This window comes from Felis catus, chromosome C1 (assembly GCF_018350175.1).
Source record: "Felis catus isolate Fca126 chromosome C1, F.catus_Fca126_mat1.0, whole genome shotgun sequence".
Lineage (NCBI taxonomy): Eukaryota > Metazoa > Chordata > Mammalia > Carnivora > Felidae > Felis > Felis catus.
The window spans coordinates 123689101-123709339 of record NC_058375.1 but is presented as its reverse complement, the minus strand read 5'-3'; the positions used below and the strand labels follow the sequence as shown (position 1 = coordinate 123709339).

Sequence of the window (20239 nt, the reverse complement as noted above, 5' to 3'; positions counted from 1 at the left end):
TCACCATAGCACTAAATGTTTCAGGCAAGAATCATGAGTGAACCACAAAATTAGTGGGTGCAAGTATAATAGAAACATGGTATGTGCGTAGTCTCAAAGTATCTCCCTACAAGATGCTTACTAGTTGCAAAGAAAAAAGTTAGTAACTTGACACTGGAGCATCCTGGCAGGCACTACCTTAAAAATTAGTCACTACTAATGGGACAACACCATGTGCCTTCTAATATGATTTACTGATCAGGACACTTCCAATATCACTTCCATGGCATTCTAATCAAAAATACACAACATAAATTTAGCCATAAGGAAGTATCAGACAAACCAAGAGTGAGGAACATACCACAAAACAACTGGACAGTATCCTTTCAAAGTGTTAAGGTTATAAAAGAAAAAAAAAAAAAAAAAAGACTGAGGTACAGTTCTAGATTAAAGGAAACTAAGGAGACATGACAACTAAGTGCAACAAGTGATGCTGGACCAGAAAAAGAACATTCATGGGAAACATGGTGAAATATGAAAAGGATATACAAATTAACTAAATTATAATCAATGTTAATTCCTGATTTTTGTAACTACACTGAAGCTATGTACACAGCGGAGAATCTGAGTGATGGCTATATGAGAATTCTATTAACTATTTTTTATTTTTTTTACATGATTTCCAAAAAAACGTTAAAAAAAAAAAAAGGCCCCATTAGTGCCCACCCTCTGTGTGTGTGTGTGTGTGCACATGCACATACATGCACACAAGGACATAAACACTGATATGTACAAACTGTCTTGTATACTGTAACAGAAAGAATGCAGAGTCAAGTACTTACTTACCTATTGTATCTCTTCCAGCAGATTTTTCAGACCCTGACAAATTAACCAGCACAACACCTCCAATGCTGTGAGAATAAGAGCATTACTAATAAGCAAAATAATACATTCGTTAAAAGGGCTAGTAATGAAGATAAAAATTATTTACAAGTAATCAAGACTATGCTCAAAACTGAGCAAAACTTAAACTGTCAAAGAACTTAGTGATTTAATTAATAATATTTAACAATGATAACAGGACAGTGTAAATGCTATACTTGTATTCAAATCATTTAATTCTTGCAAAATGTACAAATTACTTTATAATAAAGGTATTACTGTTGTTACCATTACCATTTTACACATGAGAAAACTCACACACAAACATATGAAGTAACTTGACCAAAATCACACAGATGGGACTGAATCTATCGGTAGCCTGCTTCTAGGTAAGTATTCTTACCTCCTATGCTACCTACTGCTTTTGGTTAAGAAGTAACCAACTTTTCAGCCTCTTCCAAACTTGTTTTTGAAGATATGCATACAGTATACCCATACAAACCTAGCAATAGCACAAATGCTGCCTATTGGTAAAACCTACATTAACAATAAAACCATACTTAAATATTTGAACGATTAATTATAAATTGACAAAAAATTCAACCAAATTAAACTTCATTTACTTCCCCAATACAAATATATTGTATTCCCCTAACACAAGAATAGGTTTAGCTAAAACATTAGCTAATCATACATGCAATATAATAAACTTCTAGTGGGCATAACATCTAAATAATAAATTAGTTGGGTCAACCGGCCTACCCCTGAAAACTACCAGGTTATGACTAAAAGAGAAAAACACACCATAATAAGGTCTACCACGTATGTGACTACCAAGTACCTCAGTCCCTGTGATAATTGCTTTTTATATACACTGGCTCCAAACTTTCAAACGAGGCTAATACGATCATCATGTTCTCACCTAGGAAACTATCTTAGAGAGCTTAAGGAAACTGACAGGAAAAAAGAACAAAGCTCTGACTCAAACCCAGCTCTGACAGCTAAGAAACACTACTCTCTTCATTAAATCATTCAACTTTCTTCTCTGATTTCTGATTTTTTCTCATAAAGACAACAGCTTTATCAAACCAATACATCTTTGTTGAGTACTGTCAGTAAGCAAAGCCCTACGCTACACTGCAGGTGGCACAAATAAGCAGCAAACAAGGCTCTGGCCTTTAAAGGTTTATAACCCATAGAAAAGACAAACATACACAAAGTTACATAAAAGATTTAAATACAGTTATTGACAATACTGATGTTACACACTAATTCAAAACTGCCAGATGGTTTATACAGAAAACAACTGAAAGATCATGTGAGGATGAAATAATCAGAGAAGACTGCACGTTTGATTACTAGGAGATATAAAACCCAAAACCAAAACAGAAAGAGGAACTTGTTTTAGGAGAAGGAAACAGGAACTTGGGAGGTGATGAGGATTAAGGTGCCACATAAAATTAAATGTAAACATCAGTACAATACACAGCAGTATACTGTCTGTCCTCACTTGAATGGGAACCAAAGCTGCTTTGGGGTCCCTCCCTCCAGTTACTCTCCCCAGGACCATTTAGAAAACTAAAGAAGGACCTGATCCAAGGCTGCATAGCATGATATCCACATAAACCCTTCTTTCATCCTCATCTTGCTTTGCCATAGTATAATATAAACTATCCTATATCACTAACAGAAAAATTTTAAACATTATATTTTTAAGCAGAATTAACTAGCTATTATGTTACATTCTTACCTTAAAATTACAGCTAGTAGTTTAGAAAGAGTAAATCTATCTCCACTGTTACTTGGAAACACTGCAGCAAGAATTAAGGTAAAAAGTCCTGCAGGGAAAAAAGATACATCAGCTTTAATACTGTGGAAAGCAGCCTTTAAACTAAATCATGTTTATTTCAACAATACAGATTAAGTATAACCCTACTTATTTTAAACTAATAAGAGTTAAATTGAGCATTCAGAGTAACATTATGACCTCATCATAATCAAGCATGTGTGCCCAAGTTATTTTTACAGCTTCAAAAATACTTTTTCTCTCCCAGATTTGGAAGGTGATTCAATTTTTAAAATAAAACATCTTTCATTGGGTAAATTATGGTTCTGAAAAAAGCAATTACATTTAGCCAAAGGGTCCAGAAAAAGATCTTCAGAAAGAATATGTGAAAGGAATGACAACCACAATACAAAAAAACAGCCCATCAAACTTTAATATGTTGTTATATAAAAAATGCCATAACATAGTCGAAGGAATGGAAACAGTACAAGGCCACAGCATAAAACTACAAACATTTATGTAGTTACAACACACTAATGTACATTATTAGAATGAATGTAATTTGTAATAAGATAAAAATGTGTGTATATGTACATACACATATAACAGAAAAAGGTTTCAAGTTATAATGTAAATTTTGAAGACAAATTTCTTACCAGAGGTTGAGGACAAGATATTAACTATAGCAACCTGTGTGTCCGAAAGTGCTTCTTGATATGACAAATTTGCCAGAAACCACTAAAGACAAAGAAAACAAAGTGAACCCAATTGAATGACATGCTTACATCTGTCACAGTTTATAGGACCCTCCTTTTTTTTTCTCCCCCTAAATATTTTATCATAAGAGCTTTTAAAAGTTGCTTTCTATTGAAAAATCACAAGCTCAAAAAAGAGGGCATTTACAATTAGATCTAAGATCGTTGCTATTCAATTTCCCTTAAGAAATTAACAATAGCTCATTAAAATTAGTATTCAAGTTTTTTTTTAATGAGGGTAAAACTGAGTATCAACTTTAAAATTTGCTTTACCCAAACACTTCTAGCATTCTATTAAAGTTTATCTAAATCAAATTTGAATTTGGGGAAATTCTCCAATATTAAAATATGTACAGATAAATATAGCATGATGAGAAATCTACTCAACGAGATGATGCCTATGGGGATGGATCAAGGTAGCTACCAACTAGGTAGACTGATAGATAAAAAGACATTCATTTTGGAAATCTAAAAAAGTCCAATAAAAAATGTGAATTTGCTAGCTAATTATGATTATTTCTCTGATACTCAGTTTGGAGACACAATACAAAGAGTTCTCATAACTGGATATAATTTAAGGAAGTTTTCCAGTTTGAGGATTTTTTTTTCTTCTCTTAGGCTCATCCAGGCTAGGATATTCTTACATCCTCAATACTGTGCCTAATTTAAGGAATAAGAAGTAAGACTTCTTTTTGATGAAGCCTGATGTGTGTGTTGGGGGCAGGTGTTCCAAAATTCATTTATTTTTACTGCTATTAGATATCCTAATGCCTATTATCACAACTCATCCATTTTTCTGTTAATGGATATTTTTTGACTATTTCAAACAATGATACTATGAACATTCTAGTGCATGCCTCCGGGTACATATGTGCATGAGTGCATATATATACTAAGAAGCAGACTGCTGGATCAAAGTCAATTAACTCCTCTCTGTTTTTGGCATCACTGTTACTTAGACATTCATATTCCATGAAGAACGAATGTCCTCTTAAGAAAGGTACACCTCTTGATCTCTCTCAGAACTTTTAGTTACGTGAGTACTATAATTATTAGCATACACATTTCAGCGAAGCAACAAAGGCATATCTTAGACCACTGCTAGAAGGCAGCAGATAGCTGAGTCTAGTAGATTCATGTAGTCTACACTGTACTCAAAGTGAAAGCCAGAGCAAAACTATAGCAAAGTGATTCTGACACCATCTGTAGTTCTCTGACTCCCTAGATAATTTCACTTGACTTTCTAAACGAGAAAATGAGGTAACAATTGCTAAGATGAACAGTATCAAACATATATGGCAATAAAAGCCACAATCTGCTTGTGGTTCAAATGCTAGAAAAGTAAGATTCTACTCTTAAATATCTTTTGGAGATCTGTCTGCAAGAACCGATAAAACTTACAGGGTGATCATGAGCTTTCTGGACCCACTTTCCTTACCACTTTAACACATAAATACTCATTTTCCAGACAATCTCACTGTCTCTGCTAATACAAGATACAGAAATAAAAACAGATCACTTAGGTAGCAGCCATTCAAAACTCCTAAGAATTCATCATGAGTTATAAATAAACTCTTTCTAGAAAGACCTTCCTATTCTTCACCTCTCCCCATTCTCTGGCTTTCAAACCCAACGCACTCTTATCACAAAAGAAGATTCATCTCAATTACCCTCCAATAAAAATTAACCTTGCAGTGTTTCACTTTATTATTCCAGAGTTGAGGACAACCACTTACTAATAAAATAATCTATCACAAATAAGTCATATATTTCATTATTTCATGAGTGATAAGTTATTTTAAAATTATCATAAAAGGTACTCTAGATAAGTACTATATGACCCAAATTATATCCTACAGAGAAAAATTAAAACACCACAAGTCCTCATGAGACAAAAGACATTCAAGGTGGACTGGCAAATACAGTAATCACTAACTCCTTCTGTCCTGCACCGTACATTAGCCACTAGCCACATGTAGCTACTGAGGAACTGAAAAGTAGCTAGCCTGAACTGAAATGTTTTGCAACTAAAACTGAAAAACTGAAGTTGAAAAGAAATAGAAACTTAAATAAAAATAGAAATTTAAATGAAATTGAAATGCTTAGAAGATTTTAGTACAGAAAAAGAATATAAACTATCTCAATTCTTACACTGATAACATGTTAAAATATTTTATACATGGTGCATTAAATAAAAATATAGTATTAAAATTAACTTTACTTGTTTCTCTTAACTTGATTTCTCTTTTAAAAAATTTTAAAATATCATTTAAAAAATTTGGGGGGTGCCTGGGTGGCTCAGTCAGTTAAGCATCCAACTTCAGCTCACGTCATGATCTCAGGGTTTGTAGGTTCAAGCCCCACATTGGGCTCTGTGCTAACAGGTGACAGCCTGGAGCCTGCTTCGGATTCTGTGTCTCCCTCTCTCTCTGCCCCTCCCCAGCTCATGCTTTGTCTGTCTGTCTCTCTCTTTCTCTCTCTCAAAAATAAATAAACATTTTAAATTTTTTTTTTATTTTTTCTAATTGTAGAAAATTCAAAAATACATAGGACAACCACATTTCAGGCTCCTATTATATTTGTATTGAATAGCACTGCTCTAAACCTTATCAAAGCTTATCACTCTCTTAAATAAGGTTTCCAAAAAGCTTTATTATTCTTTCTATAGAAATGTCTTTACTAAATACTAACATAGCTTTCTAGGCTTGTAACTTATTTAGGTATTTTATTTTATATTTTATTTTTTTATTTTATTTTATTCTATTTTATTCTATTTTATTTTATAGACTACCAAAAGTGGAAACCACCCAAATGCAGATCAATGGATAAATAAACAAAACATGGTATATCCATACAATGAGATAGTATTCATCCTTTAAAAGGAAGAATGTTCTGGGGTACCTGGGTGGCTCAGTCAGTTAAGCATCCAACTCTTGATTTCGCCTCAGGTGATGATTTCATAGTTCCCGAGTTCAAACTCTGCCTTGGGCTCCACACTGACAGTGTGGAGGCCTGCTTGGGATCCTCTCTCTGCCCTCCTCTCTCTGCCCTTCCCCCAGGCATGTGTGCATTCTCTCTCTCTCTCAAAACAAATAAAGTTAAAAAAAAAATTAAAAGGAAGAAAGTTCTGACACATGCTATGAGGATGAACCTTGAAGACTTTATGCTGAGGTAAGCCAGTCATAAAAGGAAAAACAGTATATGATTCCATTCATACAAGGTACTTAAGAGTGGTCAAATTCATAGTGACAGAAAGTAGAATGGTGGTTGTCAGAGGCTGGGGAAGATAATAAAGGGGACTTATTTAATGGATATAGAATTTCAGTTTTACACAATGAAAAATGTTCTGTTGATAGATGGTGGTGGTTGTACAACGATGTGAACGTACTTAATGCCACTAAAGCTATATACACTTAAAAATGGTTAAAATGAAAAAAAAAAGGTTAAAATGGCAAATGTATAGCACATATATTTCATCACAATTTTTAAAAGGCTTTTTATATGCACATATCTATCTGTATATAAACCTGCTACATGGAATAGTACCTATGTAATGTATTTAATCTATGTAATACATTCTCTCAGAGTCGTGAGTTGGAAAATTGCTTTATCCAAAGAAGGGAAATACAGTATTTCTTTTTAATAGGCAATAAGTTGTGTAATTCATGAGGTTTTCCTATTTGCCTTTCCTTTTACCAATTTGCCTAGGGATAAACTGTGTGCTCATTTGAAGTAGCTTTCTTCCTTTAAATTGAAGTTCCTGATATAATCATCCTATTCCACAACCAGCTCCCCCCCTAAACAGATACACACACACATACACATACACACACACACACACACACACACACACACACACACACACTACCCATTTAATCTGGCTCTTATCTTTCCCTCTTTTTTTTTAAAGTTTATATATTTATTCTGAGAGAGACCATGAGCAAGGGAGGGGCAGAGAGACAGAGAGAGAGAATCCCAAGCAGGCTCCATGATGTCAGCACAGAGCCCAGTGTGAGGCCCAGTCTCATGAAGTGTGAGATAGTGACCTGAGGCAAAATCAAGAGTTGGACATTTAACCAACTGAGCCACCCAGGTTTAACTTTTACTATATAGATGCTTTTATTATTCTCCACCTCAAGTCTCATTTGAAAATTAGGTAACATATAATTAATAAATCTTAGTCTTGCCTTACATTCTTTTAAAATAAGCAAACATTTGGAAATCCATATTAACAGCATAATCCAAATGTATGAGCCTTACATTCTTTTAAAATAAGCAAACATTTGGAAATTCATATTAATAGCATAATCCAAATGTATGAGCTTTTTAGTATATATGTAATTATCATAACTCACAAAGATTTTCTGATTTGCACTGCTGAATACATTAATCAAAGTAACACTCAACTAGATGTTATCCAGGAAGAGGATAGAAAAAAGTGGGCTATGCAATGAGGCAAAACTGGGAAGTAAAAAAATCTTATAATCAGGCTAATGATATTGACATTAGCATGCATTATCTAGTGTTTAAAAAAGTTCAATATAAATTTAAATCTTAAAGGCTCATACTAAAGAACCTTGGATTAGGCTGCTTCCAATGACATACACAGCAAAGAGCAATGAAATTCATTATTAAATTCTAAACTCCAGAGTTTTCACTAACTCAGACAAGTAATCCCAGCTTATTCAAAAAGAGTATTTGCTACATGATTGTTCTATCATGAAATCTTAAGTACATTTTTCAGTTTCTATATTAATATAATAAGCTATCAACAATACTACAAAAAATTCTGTAGAAATGTTTACTATGAGTAGTTGTTAAAATATTTGACCACATTTACACAAATGTATTATACAACCACCAAACCACCTTTTTGACAAAATCAATGCATACAGTAAACTCTTATCTGGGTATTTATTAGCCCTTGTATACATCATAGTATGAAATAACTATTAATTATTCTGACCCTGAAGCAATGTCAAATTCCAAATATATACAGAAGTAGCTATAATGTTATAGTAATTACCGAATTCTCTGAGGTATGGCAAGCAATTATTGACTCTGATACTCAAATTCCCCAAAGATGCCAGATAGCTGAGTTTAAAGTCATGATTAAGCAAACTAAGTGTATTACACTTAAATAGCATACTGTTGGTATGTACACTGTCTTAAAATTCAAGTTCTAAACATATAATAAAGAGAAGACCTACCACAAAGCAAAAAAAAAAGCTAATTTTTGCTACTTGAGTTGCAGTAAGTTTCCCTACAGTTTTGAGTAAGGATTCTTGTTCTTTCACAGTAGGATGTGACATGCGAGACAGCTTGGCTTCCAATGCATGGCTTGATGGAAGCTGTCGAATCTCCATGATATTACTGAACCTTACACGAGACTTTTTGGGAGCTTAAAAGGAAAAGTATAATACAAAATCATTAAATGTCTCCCCTCACATCCAACAAAACCCATAAATTTTAATTTACTGATAAATGTGTATTCTTTAATCCATATATGATCAGACTTGGACAGCAAAGAAAAGCAGTTATATTATTAACTGGAGCAGCTCTGCTCAAAGAGTTAACAGGAAAACGGTTTCATCTATAAAAATGTTTTAAAGGCTTTAAAATGAGACCAAATATTCAAACAAGTGTTCTGCAATTATGTACATATATTGCCTGGCCAGGATTATAGTATGGTTATTATTTTAGCATTTATTGTATAACTTTACTTGGATTTTTCCTCATAGATACCCAATTTACGAGAATTATTTTCCTGGTCAAGCATGCGGAACACTCCTCTAGAGGTTCACTCTTTGCAAGAGAGTATTATGGATAAACACTGTCTTACACTGAAGCTGACATTCTTTGCACCATTCACCGATACAAGAAACTCTTATAATTTGCTATTAGGGGTGTTTAGTGGCATGGCTGAAGAGGACACTGTCCATTTGAAAATATATATATAATAAAACCATACAGATTTCTGATATTTTTAAATTACTTCTAGTTGAATTAATAAAACCTTCTAGACAAAACTTCTGGAAGACTACAGGCCAAGCCAACACCACATGGAAAAGAAGAAATGCCAGGTGATCCTAGTCAACCCACAAAATCACTAAGTTTGGGGATGGTTTAAATGAAACTAAAATTTCTTCCCATTTCTAAGTTATAAAATTCTAAATTTTGCTTACTTTTTTCAGAATCAGTGTTTGTGTTCTCAGGTTTTTCACTTGGAATATCATGAAATTTCACAGGAACATACAAAGGTTCACTCTAGAATGTAACAAAAACAGAAACAAATATAAACAGCAAATATAATAGTTGATATATTGTCTAAAATTTAAGATGAGTATATAGTCATATATACCGCTCAAAACACAGCTGTTCACCACTATATTTACAGAGAATTTTCTAAAATATATTGGAACAGCATTGGTACATTATGATATTTAGCCTTTAAATGTTATAAAAACAGACCCCTTTCTCAAGCTAACAGATTATCTCCTATTCCTTTTCATGTATTCTTTTAACAAATACATGCTAAATTTCTACTATGTCAGAAACCGTTGTAGATCACGGGGCTATAAAAGTGAAAGAAGACAAAGTCTCTGTCATCAATGATCATGTAGGTTAAAGGGGAAAGCAGACAATAAAGAGATAATCAAGTATATAATGTGTAAATATCTGCCAAATTATTTCCTCTTATTACTTAAAATTCAACTGAAGGTTAAGATTCCTGAAACTATTACAGGTTTAATGGACAGAAAAAAAAAATGGCTACCACTTATCAGTTCCTGCAATGCACTAGACACCAAGTCCAGAGCAGTTAAACATATATTTCCCATTAGTCCTCATAACAACCTCATAAAATGGTATTTAAAAAAACTTGGCGCACCTGGGTGGCTCAGGTGGTTGAGCATCTGATTCTTGATTTCAGCTCAGGTCATAATCTCACAGTTGTGGGATCAAACCCAGAGTTGGGCTCCAGGCTGAGCCTGCTTAGGATTCTCTCTCTCTAGCTCTCTCTCTGCCTCTCCCCACCCCACTCACCCCTCTCACTCACAAAATTAATAAATAAACATTAAAAAAAATACTTTTATAGAAGCCGAGATATAAAATAATCAAGTGGTAGACAACAGAACTACCAGGTTTATCTAACCATGCGTTAAAGGTCTATGTTTTTAAATGGTTCTGAATTCTTCTGTTTTTACAAATGTTCTTTAAATGATCTATATTTAAGGCACAATTCTTTAACTAGGCTGTTTCTTAAATTAACAGAAAATGTTTTAATTTAATTTCCCTTTAGCTCTTGGCATAGAACCCTGCCAATGAAAAATATTCAGTAAATGAAGAGGCAACAGGATCTTAAAAAATACATAGTCTCTTCATTCACTAAACTTTTCATTACAGCATTTGGTCTAGAAAATTTTACATATCCATCTCACAGATAACAGCAAAAATCAGTAGAAGAGTAGTTATAAGAATAGTCTGCCACCTCAACTCTTCCTTCTACGCTAATAGAGGCAACTGATATTAACCTTGCTTTAAAGATCCCAGACAAAAGAAATGAGATTTTCTCTGAGCTTCATAAATTCTTTAGAGAATCTGGTAGCCTATCCTGCATACAACTACAGTTCTAAAAGGCAAACAATAATAAAGTCACCACACTAGTACTTTATAAACTGGTGTTAAACTTTAGAGTAACATTGAAATTTTTATAAGATAGAATGTCACATTTGGACCAATACATTTTACAGAAAGGCCTTAACAATGATCTACAAAAACCCAGATTTCTACATACTTTCTCTCCAACTAGATTATAAATGCTTAAAATAAGTGAATGTTAATTACTTTACTGGTTCACTTATTATCTCTTTCCCCCTCCCCAAACACACACTCTCACACACTAGAACATAAGCTATATCTCTAGAGCCTAGAACAAGTGCTTAACAAATATTAAGTGCTCTTAAAATTTGTATAAAAATTTGAGGAATAAATAATCTGCTTATATATTGTCAGTGTCCAGCAAATATATTTGTTTCTAAGTGATAATAATAATAATGAACACAAAGTGACAAAGTTAGTAAGAAACAAAGGACAAAGGACTGTCCCTTAGTATTTTCACTCCATAACCAATATACTCTTCCCCTCTCTCTTTAGAAGGTGGAATTGCTTACTTCTAGGTCCCAGGAAACAAAGTACTAAGTTACAATTCTTATGGAAGGCACCCAGTTTTAAGATATATCTATATCTTAATATAGTGGTGCTATAAAGCTATTTCAGTCCTTCCTGTCATGGCTCAATCCACCCATTCCACTTCTGATGAGAAAAAAAGCACTTACCAAAGAACTATTCATAGTTGTATCTGTTGTGCAAGCAGCAAAGTACCCTTCAGCATCTGCAAACTACAGATAATGGGACATAAAATATGATTAAACTCATGTTATAAAGTAAGGCTGCTGTCATTCACAGCTCAAAGGAACAGAATCAGGAATCCAGAGGAAACCTTTAAGAGTATAATTATTAATAAAAATAGCAGCTAATGCCAAGTATTCAATCATGCAAGGTAGGTATTATCAACTTCATTTTACTGATGAAGAAACTGAAGCTGAGAGATTTCATCTAAGTGACAGAGCCAGGATTAAAATTCAAGTCAGTCTAAATACAAAACTTACAACCTTTTCACAATACTATTATAACATTTCAGATTGGCAGGAAAAGGACAGGTGGGTTAGTGAAAAAGACAAAAAACATCTTAGTGTTACACTGATAACAGTATTAACACCAAGAACCCCCTAAATGGATCTCAGGGCCTGGACTGCACTTGGGAGAACTCTGGGCTAGTGCTGCAGAAGCATGCTTTTATTCATACCCACAGCTACCTTATTATCTCTGCTTAAAGTCTGAAGAAGTTAAATAACTTGCTCAAGGTCAGCAATAAGCAAATGACAGAACAAGATTCAAACACCAAAGCCCAGGCTCTTAAAAGAATTCTTATAAGTCAATAAGAAGGAGTCAATGTAGAAAAATAAACAAGATATAGACAACTCAAAAAGAATTCTATTACAGGGGCGCCTGGGTGGCGCAGTCGGTTAAGCGTCCGACTTCAGCCAGGTCATGATCTCGCGGTCCGTGAGTTCGAGCCCCGCATCAGGCTCTGGGCTGATGGCTCGGAGCCTGGAGCCTGTTTCCGATTCTGTGTCTCCCTCTCTCTCTGCCCCTCCCCCATTCATGTTCTGTCTCTCTCTGTCCCAAAAAAAAAAAAAAAAAAAAAAGTTGAAAAAAAAAAAGAATTCTATTACACAACAAATAAAAGAAAAAGCTACCAAAAGCAGGCAGATTAAACAAAGTATCACTGTCCACCTGTCAAATTAATAAATATTGGGTTTTGGTAAGGATTCAATCGCATGCATTGCTAACAGTGATATGAAATATAGACAGTAATTTAGCAGTAAGAAGCAAAAGCCTGAAAAATGGCATTAGTTTTTTATCCAGCAATTAGGCTTTGCAAAATTTACCCTAAGTAAATAACTACAGATGTGTATAAAAAATATTCCTATTTATTTACATCAAAAGAGAAAGTGAAAACAACCTAATTATCAAGGAACAGTTAAATAAAATAGAAAAGATAATAACAAATGTTTATTTATTGGCCTGGAAAAGTGTTTATGATATATTGTTACATGAAAGGCAAAATCAGGTTAGACAATGATATTAAACTTATTTCTACAATAATTTTAAATATATGCACATAAATACACAGCTCTAGAAAGTATCAAATATATATAGTGGTGTTAGAATGGTGAGATTATGGACAGACTATTCTTGTTCTTCTTATTACCATAATTTGTCTTCAACAATAAACATTCATCACTACTATAAAAAAAAACATTAAAAAATGTTCTAGGAATACTACATTGTTGTTCATGATATACCACTAAGAACAGAAAGCCAGTTGTAAAACAGGACATAATGGTACAATTCCAATTTATAAAATATAAAATGAAAATACATGAAAAAGAATGGCAGGATATATGCCAAAATACTCTGAGGTTATTCTGTGAATGTTGGAATTACTTATTTTCTTCTTTTTGTCCCTCTGTATTTTCTAAATTTTCAATAATGTGCATGTATTATATACACATAACATATTCCTACATGTAATACTACAATGTATACACATTTCTATAACGTACATCACCTTTGCAAAGTAAAAAATAGAACGTGTTCATTAGAAAAGACAATAAATACTAGTCTAATGCACAAAAAATAATACACACCAAAAAAATAAAAGAGAAAGAAAGTATTTGGAAAGAGTGGGGAATGGGAGTTAGCTATTATTTAATGGATAGAGTTTCTGTTCAGGATAATGAAGAAGTTCTGGAGATGGATAGTGGTGATGGCTGCACAGCAAAGAGAATATATTTAATGCCACCAAGCGTTTAAAATGTTCATTATATGACACTATACATTTATTTTTATTTTTTAATTTATTTTTTTTAGGGGGGGGGGAGAGAGAGAGAGAGAGAGAGAGAGAGAGAGAGAGAGAGAGAGAGAGAATATGAGGGGAGGGGCAGAGAGAGAGCAGGAACAGAGGATCTGAAGCAGACTCCGTGCTGACAGCAATAAGCCTGATGCAGGGCTCGAATCCACAAACTGTGAGATCATGACCTAAGCCAAAGTGGGACGTTCAACCAGCTGAGCCACCAAAGTGTCTCTATGCCACTATACATTTAAAAATGGTTAAAATTGTAAATTTTATGCCATCTATATCTAACTACAATAAAAAGGGGGGGGGGAGAAAAGGGGCTAAAATGGTAAATCTGATGTTATGCATATTCTATCACAATTTTAAAAGAAGAGAAAAGGAGAGAGATGGGAAAAAGAAGAGAATGTAAGAGGCAGTTTAATATTCTTCACTCTCAAAAATTCAGTGTCTACTTCTAAAGGAAGATATATCACTATATAAACTGCCATTTCTCTCAACTCTATGAATCAGCACATTATGTGCTGATTATCAATGAAAGAATGTAATTTGGTTAGCCAAACATCTGAAACATGGTCTAAATATGCTATTCTCATTTCAATAAATAAAACCTTGAATTACTTCATTTCTACAATCAACTTTACTACTAATTAGATGCTATTCAACCAGTGTGCAAATGACCAAAGACTCCAGATATTCTTCTTACTCCTCACTTTCATCTTCATCTCCACATTAATTGATTTGGGCCAGCTCAATAATTTTTAACAACTCAAAGGATGTTATGAGGTAACAGCAAGAAAGTGATTATGCACCTTTGATTTCTCATAAGATATTTTGATACCAGGTTGATTAGAAGAAGAATTTAAAATTTTGGACAAAAGTCGGTTTCTCTTATGTTATCTTCATTCATTTTAACAACTTGAAATTCGACAGTCCTTTGAGACACTACTAACTTTACACTTTGAAAAAATAAATCCCCTCTCCAACAAGCACTTAAAATTTAAAACTTACAAAAGCAGCATGCTTTCCTCGAAATCCTCTTGTACACTGTTGTCTCCATGGCTTCCAAATAATAAAGCCCAAAAGGTATAGAACAAACATAGATGTTTTTGCAAAGGTGCTGAAGAACGGCTTGTTGTACTGAGTAAAAACATACTGTAGAGGAAAAATTTACAGAAACTATTAAATGACTTTAAACCTTATTACTTATCTCTAATAAAATACGCCTATTACATGATTTTTAACTCTAGAAGTTCAAGTGAAACAGAAAATCAAAAAGGATTATGAAAATATTTTATACTCATTTCTAAATATTGTATTTGCTTATATACAAAGAATATTCCCAAACAAAACAGCAACAACTTCCAAAAAAAATGTTCTGTTCAACATTCATCAAAAACCTACTATGCAAGAAAGAGTACTTGTGCTAAAGGCTAAGGAAAAATAAGACAGCCTTTCTTTTCATATATTTATGAAAAGAACAGCATAATGTGTTAAGTACCACAATAGGGGTATACAGGTACCATGGAATTACCAAAGGGAGACAGACCATTTTGAGGATTATGGAAGTTTCCTAAGAGAAGCTATTCTTGAGCTGAGTGTGGGGGACTGAATAATAGCCCAGAGGAAACAGCATAAAGGAAGGTAATAAAGCAGAATAGTGTATGAATAAAATTGCATGAAGTTTAATATTGTTAGGAAATTATATAAAACCTGTCACCTTCATTTAACTTATAACTCATGATTTTCTTGTTCCTAAAAAAATATTCCTAGTTATGTATACTGAAAGGCCTGGAAAAAATGACCCAGGAGGAGTAAGCACCTATAGAATCCTGATGGTAATCTGTATTATCTTGCACTAAAAGAAACCACGGGTTCTTAAAGAAATGACCAAATCCAAGAATGGAGCAGGAAAAGTACCAGATGAGCCTGGGGCATCTTGCACCAGAAAACAAATAGGATGTTAAAGATTAATAGGATTATACTCAAAGGACAGTAGAGCCAATTTGAAGGGGCCCCCACTGGTCAAAGATAGGACAGTTTAAGCATAAAACGGAGTAACTACAATTGTCTGAAACACAGTAAATATACAAAAATCCATGAATGTATAATGATACTCTACGGTTACTAATGGAAGTTGCTAAGCAACATTACTCTAAAATGAACAAAAGAAAAGAATTAAGATTTATTCAACCCTTCCTATATGAACCATGTTTCAGGATAACCACATAGTAGTTACAGAAAGCTCTCCGTAAAGAATTCCAGCTAATAAATGCAGAAGTAATGACCCTTAGAAAAATCATCATTTTACAACCCCTAAATGAAATAGTCCATCAAGAGAATAATCATATGGATAACTGACTACTACCTACAGGTTGGTAAGAAATTTTATAGTGCCAAAGTTGGCATCACCCAAAGTAAGACTTGCAGCCATTTGTGACTCATGTGTTATCACAGGAAGTACCCAGTTCCACCAAGGTATTTTTCCCGAAAAACTGAACCTGAATCAAATCAAGACTTAACCTAAGTACCATTTTACAGGAAGTAAGAGAAAAGGAGGAGCAAGTTAAATGACACCCCAAGGAAACAATCAGCAAAATTTGGAATGTGTGTTATGAAGTGAATATGTATGTCTTCCCCAAGTTCATACGTTAAAATCCTAACCCCTAATGTGATGGTATTTGGAGGTGAGGCTTTTGGAGATAACTAAAGACAGAACCCTCATGGATTGAATTAGTGCCTTACAAAGATAGCACAGAATGCTGCCCTTTCTGCCTTGAGACGACACAGTGAGAACACTGCCACCGAAGATCCAGGAAGCATATCCTCACCAGACACTGCATCTGCCAGTGCCTTGATCTTGAGCTCTCCAGGCCACAGATGTGAGAAATAAATGTTTGTTGTCTGAGTCACCCAGGCTAATGGCAGTCTTGTTGTGATACCCAGAATGTGATATATCCTATAGGAAAAATGATCCAGCTTTTCCAACAAATTAATAGCATGATTTTTAAAAAAGGCAGGGGTGGGGGAGTTCAGTTAAGGAACAAAAGTGAATTAAAAGCAATTTGAATATGGATCAGGTACCAGATGATTTTAAGAAATTATAATTTTGTTAGATATGTTAATGGCAGAGTGATCATATTTTTAAAAATTAGGACCTTTCAGTTTGAGGTGAATATGAAAAAATTTATAGGTGAAAGGATAAGTGGCTAGAATGTGCTTTAAAATAGTCCAGGAAAACATGTCTGGGAGGTTGATAAGAGAAGATTGGCAAAATTTGATAGTTGTTAGGTATATGAAGATCCATTATACCATTCTCTCTACTTTGTAGATGTTAGAAAATTTTTATAATACAAAGATTGATTTTCTTGTTGAAATACACAATATATCTCAAAAGTTTAATGAGCATATTTGGCTGAAAAATTAGACACATCATATATGCTCTTGGATAACAAAATTATAAAATATTCTCTTATCAACAGATTGGAATTACTTAAATTATAATTTGATCAGGTCCTCTTCTGTCCTAAATTTTATTACCAGATAAATAAAAATAAAACCATTTATTTAAAACTAAAATAAATTTTTAAAGATAGGCTTATTTCCCTGTCAACATTAAAGAGATTTCTTTGTGGTTAAACTACAGAATGTTAATCTAAAAAAAAAAAAAAGTTATAGAAGAGTGAAAAATAAATGGCTGTTGTATTCCAGAGCCTACTTCCAAAACAGCTAAAAATTTATTTATTCATTGGCTACAATGTCAATATCAATTATTTACTTAGCTATGATGTGAGATGACCAGCAGTAGCAAACTGCTTTTTTTCACATTTAAGTTCATTTTATAAATGCTAGTTTTCTTTTGTATATTAGCCTTAAGACTGCAACATGTAAGTTGAAAAGTAATTTCTGAAAGTGAAACTTCTTTATAAAAAGCATGTCTTTTTATAGAGATTAACTAAACAAATAAAAATAACTACATATATAATTAGAAAGAAAAACTACTTTGTGCACTCAAAATAACACATTACTATCACGAGTACTCTGATAAAGGCAAAATAAAATTTAACTGAATGCGCTGTGTACCACGTATTTTACAATGTTTGAATCGGCAAATGTATAACTGTGCATGCACTCATGCATATGCACAATAATGAAAACTCTGATCACTTTCACTCATTTGTCCAAAAGCATTCTTACTATCCACTAAATGGTGACAAATGGTTTTGCATCCTAGATACTTGTTCCACTAGAAAATAGTATTTATAAACAACAGCAAAAACCCTGAATTTACTAGAAAACAGCAGATACATATTCAAATATTAAGAAAACATGCACATAGTCTCATTTTTTGTAAATAACTCTCTAGAAGACAGATGAAAACTCTACGATACAAAAAAGAGTATCTTTTGTTTCAACTTGAATTGACACGAATTCACTTATCAAAGAAAATATAAGTAATTCAACATTCAAAATACTGCTTTTTAAAAAAAAATATTTTTATGTTTATTTTATTTTTGAAGGAGAGACAGAGCATGAGCAGGGCAGGGGCAGAGAAAGAGGGTGACCCCGAATCTGAAGCAGGCTCCAGGCTCCAAAATGTCAGCACAGAGCCGGAAGCGGGGCTGGAACTCCCAAACCGTGAGATCATGACCTGAGACGAAGTTGGATGCTTAAAGGACTGAGCCACCCAGGCGCCCCCAAAATACTGCTTGAAGTAAGCACGAGAGATAGAAATGATTAGAGAGATACTGCAGATTGACAGCAGCATTACTAGAATGCAACATCATTCCTACACAAGAATTACATACCGAAGTAAGTTCTGAGGATGCGACCCATATCACATCAACAAGTAGGAGAATAACAATCCCAAGAGCCATTCTCCTGCGCTGGGTGAAACCACTGCTCTGGGAATTCATCCGGTTCATGATAAATACACACACCATCTGCAGTCTGTTTTGTAGAAAATACAGATCCCATTAGAGAAGATTTCGAAAAATAACCATAGAAAATGAGAAATTCGCGTAAGAGAAACAAACATCACTTGTTAGCTAAGGTTCAGTTTGAAGGTCACACGGTAAATTAAAAGTTGGATTTACCTTACTTTGAAGGCCTTTCTGAGATCTTCAACAGCAATGCCTGAAAACTTGGCAGATCTGAGTCTAAAAGGAGGTAAAGAACTCAGCGCACCTAAAAACAACCATAAAATGATGATTACGAAAACATCAACGACTCAAAATAAGGTTCATCACATCTTTTTTAACTCTTAAAATTCAAAATGAACAAATGAAAAGAAAAATACCTAAGTGTGTTAAATACAATTGACACTATTCTCTAGCCTCTAATGGTATTCACTGTATATTTCAAATTATATTCAGAAACGTACACAGTACAGAAAAAAAAAGGGGGGGGGGCAGTATTCAACAAACGGCAGTATTTAACAATAGTTAACTACTGGTAAATAGCTCCTCCAAGTTTCCTAAATACACAACTCCATTCGCCTCTCCCTACAGAGGAATCCACCACAGGGGGCAAGGTCTAGACTCGCGCCTGTTTCTGAGTGTCTCCTCGGTCCCCTGTCTCTTGGCAGGGGAGTTTGATTATTTGAGAGGAAGTGATTTGTTTTGAGTCTTGAGGGCACGTTTCCAAACGCCTCACGTGGTAGAAGGGGAGGATACTCCACGCTCCCGCACCCACCCCTGCCTGTCACCGCATCTAGTTTCTTTAGATCGAAAGAGAAATTCACGAGACGAGTGAGGAAACAGCTGTTAAAGGGAATCCTCTTCCTTTGAGGGAAAAAAAAAAACAAAAGTTAAGCCGGTGACGCCTCCTCAGGGAGTGAGAAAAAGCCCGGAGGCGGCGCTCGAGCAGCTCCCACTAGTGCCTGAGTCCTCACCAGGCTCACACGCCCCTGTCAGCCTTCCCCTCACGCCGCCCCTCGGAGACCAGTACCATTTCGGCCAGGGCGCTCCGACCGCCACCAACAGCTGGGGGTGGGGCCGTTCGTGGACACTCGGTGCAGGTTTGGGCGCAGGTTGATTTCGCGGCCCTCCCCTGCCTGCCTACCTGGCCTTCCTGCCCCGCGATGGTGTCGTGGCGGCACCATGAGCGGCCTCGGCCCGGACCCGCCGCCGCCCAGCGCCACGGCCGCGGCCTCGGACTCACAGAGCTGTCGCGGCGCCTGACATTGCGCTGCGCTGGAAGCCCAGCACCTGAAGCCGCGGTGTCCCTCGGGGCGAGGCTGCGGACGCCACCCAGCCCCACTCGGCCCAGAAGGGCGGGAGTGGGCGAGGGGAAGGGACCGCTCAGGCAGCGATGGCCGCGGAGGCCCGAAGCTGGACCCCGGCCACGCCCCCAGCC

At 35.0% G+C, this 20239-nt stretch overlaps 1 protein-coding gene across 2 annotated transcripts in view; it reads right to left on the bottom strand.

The window, feature by feature from the left end:
• SLC35F5 (solute carrier family 35 member F5) overlaps nt 1–20212 on the bottom strand; it is a 37750-nt gene extending 17538 nt beyond the window's left edge. Inside the window, exons 1-10 of one of the 2 annotated variants that reach the window (XM_011285239.4) lie at nt 19946–20212; nt 18979–19069; nt 18691–18832; nt 14894–15037; nt 11739–11801; nt 9588–9669; nt 8613–8803; nt 3304–3385; nt 2612–2699; nt 826–890 (exon numbers count right to left, since the gene is read on the bottom strand). In XM_011285239.4, the coding sequence (XP_011283541.2) occupies nt 826–890; nt 2612–2699; nt 3304–3385; nt 8613–8803; nt 9588–9669; nt 11739–11801; nt 14894–15037; nt 18691–18832; nt 18979–19069; nt 19946–19985 (988 nt within the window). In that variant the 5' untranslated portion in view covers nt 19986–20212. Of the gene's footprint in view, nt 1–825; nt 891–2611; nt 2700–3303; nt 3386–8612; nt 8804–9587; nt 9670–11738; nt 11802–14893; nt 15038–18690; nt 18833–18978; nt 19070–19181; nt 19220–19945 lie in introns of those variants that run through there. The other variant, XM_045033697.1, reaches the window with a different exon arrangement.
• Between the last annotated feature and the right edge of the window lie 27 nt (nt 20213–20239).